The sequence below is a fragment of the Hyperoodon ampullatus genome, assembly GCF_949752795.1.
Source record: "Hyperoodon ampullatus genome assembly, chromosome: 4".
Classification (NCBI taxonomy): domain Eukaryota; kingdom Metazoa; phylum Chordata; class Mammalia; order Artiodactyla; family Ziphiidae; genus Hyperoodon; species Hyperoodon ampullatus.
This window is the reverse complement of record NC_136917.1, coordinates 16,822,866-16,827,588: the sequence shown is the minus strand read 5'-3', so window position 1 is coordinate 16,827,588 and position 4,723 is coordinate 16,822,866. Positions and strand designations below refer to the sequence as shown.

At 51.9% G+C, this 4,723-nt stretch overlaps 1 protein-coding gene across 1 annotated transcript; it reads left to right on the top strand.

The window, feature by feature from the left end:
- The first annotated feature begins 378 nt into the window (after positions 1–378).
- Positions 379–3,447, top strand: DUSP1 (dual specificity phosphatase 1). The gene is made up of 4 exons (XM_079702223.1): positions 379–946; positions 1,227–1,372; positions 1,742–1,961; positions 2,391–3,447. The coding sequence occupies exons 1-4, from the start codon at positions 580–582 to the stop codon at positions 2,759–2,761; spliced, it is 1,104 nt and encodes a 367-aa protein (XP_079558349.1). The 5' UTR covers positions 379–579; the 3' UTR covers positions 2,762–3,447.
- Positions 3,448–4,723: the final 1,276 nt, after the last annotated feature.

Sequence of the window (4,723 nt, the reverse complement as noted above, 5' to 3'; positions counted from 1 at the left end):
GCCTCTCCCCTCCCCTCCCCTCCCCGCTGGGCCCGGAGAGCGGCGCGGGCCAGGTCCCCGGGGACGCGCCAGGCGCAGGCCGGATGGCCTGGCGGGGGCCTGAGCCGGAGCCAGAGCGCAGCCAGCGGACCCCACTCGGAGGCCGATGACGTCTTTGCCTTTGGCTCCTCCGGCGCCAAGCCCGGCAGGGCGGGTGACGTCACCGCACCGGTCACGTGACCTCTATTCAAACAAACAAACCCCCTCCCCCTGAGCGCGCGAGACCCGCCCCTCGCCGCCCCGCCTCGCCTGCCAGCCGAGAGGCCACATATAAACGCGCTCCCTCGGGTCAGGCTCGCTGAGAAGGACGTCGGGGCTGTAGGGACTAGGCGGGCCGGAGGGGCAGTCGGGAGAGCAGCAAGGAAACCGAGGCGGTCTAGAGTCCCGCACGACGACCCCTCGCTCAGTCCAAAGGCAGTTTGGGGTTTGGCGCAAAGAAGACCAGGGTCGGGCTTTTCCTCGAAAGCCGTCGCCCTACTTTTGGCTTCCCAGGACAAAGAGCACAGGAGGACTTGCACGCTGGGGGCGCTGGGGCCGGCCATGGTCATGGAAGTGGGCTCCCTGGACGCCGGAGGCCTGCGGACGCTGCTGCGGGAGCGCGCGGCGCAGTGCTTGCTGTTGGACTGTCGTTCCTTCTTCGCTTTCAACGCCGGCCACATCGTCGGCTCGGTCAACGTGCGCTTCAGCACCATTGTGCGGCGCCGGGCCAAGGGCGCTATGGGCTTGGAGCACATCGTGCCCAACGCCGAGCTGCGCGACCGCCTGCTGGCCGGCGCCTACCACGCCGTGGTGCTGCTGGACGAGCGCAGCGCCGCCCTGGACTGCGCCAAGCGCGACGGCACCCTGGCTCTGGCCGCCGGAGCGCTCTGCCGCGAGGCGCGCGGTGCACAAATCTTCTTGCTCAAAGGTACGCCGTCGGGGGTGCTCAGGGGCGGGCCGCACGCCACCCTGCCGCCTTGCCCGGGGACCCCTGGCCCTCAGCTCCTGGGGGGCTGCCCCAGCTGGAGCGCTTGGACGCCTGAGTCGCATTGTGGGAACTTGTTGGCTTTGTTTGGCACTAGGAACAAAGACTCGCCTGGGCCTCTCCGGGGTAAACTTACAGCCCGAGTGGATGGGGGAGTTGCATGAAGGTGCCCTGTCTCGGGGGTACTAACAGAAAAAAAAAAAATGTCTCTTTTTATTCCCAGGAGGATATGAAGCTTTTTCTGCTTCCTGCCCGGAGCTGTGCAGCAAACAGTCGACCCCCATGGGGCTCAGCCTTCCCCTGAGTACTAGCGTCCCCGACAGCGCCGAATCCGGGTGCAGTTCCTGCAGCACCCCACTCTACGACCAGGTTAGTAGGGAGGAGCCGTGCCCGAGAGGAGAAGGAACAGCTGGCAAAGGTGGAAGAGCAGTGCTAGTGAGAATATAGAAAGTGACATGCAGCTTTATTTATAACAGGGGACACGGGGATATTATTTATCCCATGGTTAAGTGGTGTGATGGAGCTGGGTCTCTAATTGTTGGCACTACAGAAATGAACTTGTTGGCCCTGCCTAGGCAAATGGGTTTAGTCCCCTATTTATTTATACTCTTAACAGCAGTGCTGCAAAGTTCACCCAGTGTTGAAACGGACTTTTCCAGCAGGGAGTTTTTGTGGGTGTGGGCACCAGCATTGACATTGAATAAAGCTTGACAAGTGTTGGATATTTCTGGATTTCAGGGTGGCCCAGTGGAGATCCTGCCTTTTTTGTACCTAGGCAGTGCCTATCATGCTTCTCGCAAGGACATGCTGGATGCCTTGGGCATCACTGCCTTGATCAACGTCTCAGCCAACTGTCCCAACCATTTTGAGGGTCACTACCAGTACAAGAGCATCCCTGTGGAGGACAACCACAAGGCGGACATCAGCTCCTGGTTCAATGAGGCAATTGACTTCATAGGTAAATGGAACAGATGCCTGAGACTTCTGCCTCACTCCCTCCGTTTTAGTCACTGAGCTTAAACTCTATGGCAAGAACTTGAGTGACGTACTTTTAAGCTTTCCTCTAGACGTTAATGTCAGTCTGGTGTGGGTAGCATCTCTGAGAAATATAGATTGGATGTCCCATTTTATAGATTAGCAAACTGAATCTCAGAATGTTGAACTGATTTGTGCAATAGCAATCTGCTTAGTGGTGATGCCTGGTCTGGGTTTAAATCCCCTGCTGTTCTTTTCCACATTGCCTCCACAAACAGTGTCTTTGTGATGGCATGAGGTGATATTGACCATCTCTGGACAGGACATACATGACATTTCTTAGACACCCTATTCCTGGGGTTGGGGTTGTTCTCCTGGGCACTCAAGTAACCAGCTGCCCTTTGTTTTCCAGATTCCATCAAGAACGCTGGTGGAAGGGTGTTTGTCCACTGCCAGGCAGGCATTTCCCGATCAGCCACCATCTGCCTCGCTTACCTCATGAGGACTAATCGAGTCAAGCTGGATGAGGCCTTTGAGTTTGTGAAGCAGAGGAGGAGCATCATCTCCCCCAACTTCAGCTTCATGGGCCAGCTGCTGCAGTTTGAGTCCCAGGTCCTGGCCCCGCACTGCTCGGCAGAGGCGGGGAGTCCCGCCATGGCTGTGCTTGACTGCGGCACTTCCACCACCACCGTCTTCAACTTCCCGGTGTCCATCCCCGTCCACCCCACGAACAGTGCATTGAGCTACCTTCAGAGCCCCATTACAACTTCTCCCAGCTGCTGAAAGGCCACAGGAGGTGATCCTCACAACCCAGCAGGACTCCAGGCTCCTTCCTGAAAGGGGAAATGCAGTAACTCCAGGGAAGGGAGCTTGTGAGGGCTGGTCCTTATTTATTTAATTTCACCCGAGTTCCACTGGGTTCCCGAGTGGTCGTAGTGATAACTTAGCGCCAAGACGTTTGCTGAACTCAGCAGGTTTCGGGACCAACGTAACAATGGGTACATAAAGTCCCTCTGACAAAATGGGGCAGAAGAGAGAGGACTCAGTGTGTGAGTCGATTTCTTTTTGCTTGTCCCTGTTTTCTGAAGACACTTTCATGCTTGACATACCTACCAGTATTACCATTCCCGACGACACATATACATATGAGAATATACCTTATTTTATTTATTTTTGTGTAGGTGGTTCACCTTCACAAATGTCAGTGTCTACTCCTAGAAGAACCAAATACCTCAATTTTCTGTTGTGAGTACTGTAATATCCTGTAAATATAGCCTAAGCAGGTTTGTTTTCAGCACTGATGGAAAGCACCAGTGTTGGTTTTGTTTTTTTGTTTTTTTTAAGTTGCCAACAGTTGTATGTTTGCTGATTATTTATGACCTGAAATAATATATTTCTTCTTCTAAGAAGACATTTTGTTACATAAGGATGACTTTTTTATACAACAGAATAAATTATGGCATTTCTATTGAAAACTTGATGCTTTATTTCTTGGGCAGCCCCACTGATCCCTCTCCCATCACTGAAATAGGGGAGAACAAGATCCTCCAGAATGTGTGTTGGCATCTGATCCCATACTCTTTGGTGGCCCCTCAGTCCCACAAGATGGCTGGGTTGCAAGGATGGTAGAGAAGTGTGATCCATCATAAAAAAACAAACAAAAAACATAGGTGCTGGAGCTGAGCTCTTGGTATTGGATTCAAGTGTCCACCTATGTATCTTCCCATCATGCCTCCCTCAAGAGTCCCCAGAGCCCAAACTAGGAAGAAGTGGCCATTTACTTGGCTGCTTTTTCCATTTAATACTTTCCCCAGGATAACATAAAAAGCCTCCCTCCCCTCTCTGATCTCTGCTGAAGTGATGAGGATGATAATTTTTCAACACATTTGCTATAAATGTGTTTCTACTATGTGCAAGGCAGGGTGTGCTAACTGACCCTGGAACAACTCAGCAAGATCTGCAAATGAAGATGGTGAGACCCAACATAGCTAAGTGGCACAAGTGGGGGAATTGGGCCCTACATCTGTTTTGTTTCCTAATTCTATGTGCTTTGTGCTTTATCACTTGCTTCTCGTGTGCTTTTTTTTTGCCTTTGAAAAGACCTTTATTTTTTGTGAAAAGAATACCAAGCACTATAAGCAAATACAGTGTAGACAAATCACCAGAAATCCTCACCCCCAACCTGACCATTATTGTTTTGGAGCACATCCCCTAGGCATCTCTGCACATGTACACAGCATTTTTGGTGGCTGCCTCCTTCAGGTCACTTGCTGCTCTGCTTTCATAATTTTGTTGAAGAAGATAGACAATTAAATCTGACTTGCTCTAGGGCAATATTTTCGATTTTCACTCTGTCTTGCCAAACAGGCCAAAGCAGAGAAGGTGTAATTGTCTACCAACCCATAATCCAGTCTTTAATATTGAACTAAATAACAGTGAAGCTCCTGGGTTGCTGGCCCCTTAGCCCCTGCACTCCTGTACTCGTTTCTGGACAAAGTGCTGTAGGAAGCAGAAAAGCGAAAATCTTACTTTACTTTTCCAGGGGTGCTCTGAGTAGTGGTCCTGGTCCAGCCCCATCATTCAAGGCCTTGACCTTTCTGCACTGGTTCACCATGCACCACCTGACTTCCAGGGCCTGAAAGATCCCTGTGTTCCATGTTCTAAGAACTTACCCCGGGCTGGCAAGTTCATTTCCTCGGCTGGGCTTCCAATTACAAGTGTGTTCACGCCTTTCAAAACAAACCA

Bases quoted from the DNA above. Each gene is read 5' to 3' on its own strand.
- DUSP1 (XM_079702223.1), top strand. From the start codon at position 580: ATGGTCATGGAAGTGGGCTCCCTGGACGCCGGAGGCCTGCGGACGCTG. The intron at 947-1,226 runs GTACGCCGTCGG...TTTTATTCCCAG, and splicing joins ACAAATCTTCTTGCTCAAAG to GAGGATATGAAGCTTTTTCT. The intron at 1,373-1,741 runs GTTAGTAGGGAG...TCTGGATTTCAG, and splicing joins GCACCCCACTCTACGACCAG to GGTGGCCCAGTGGAGATCCT.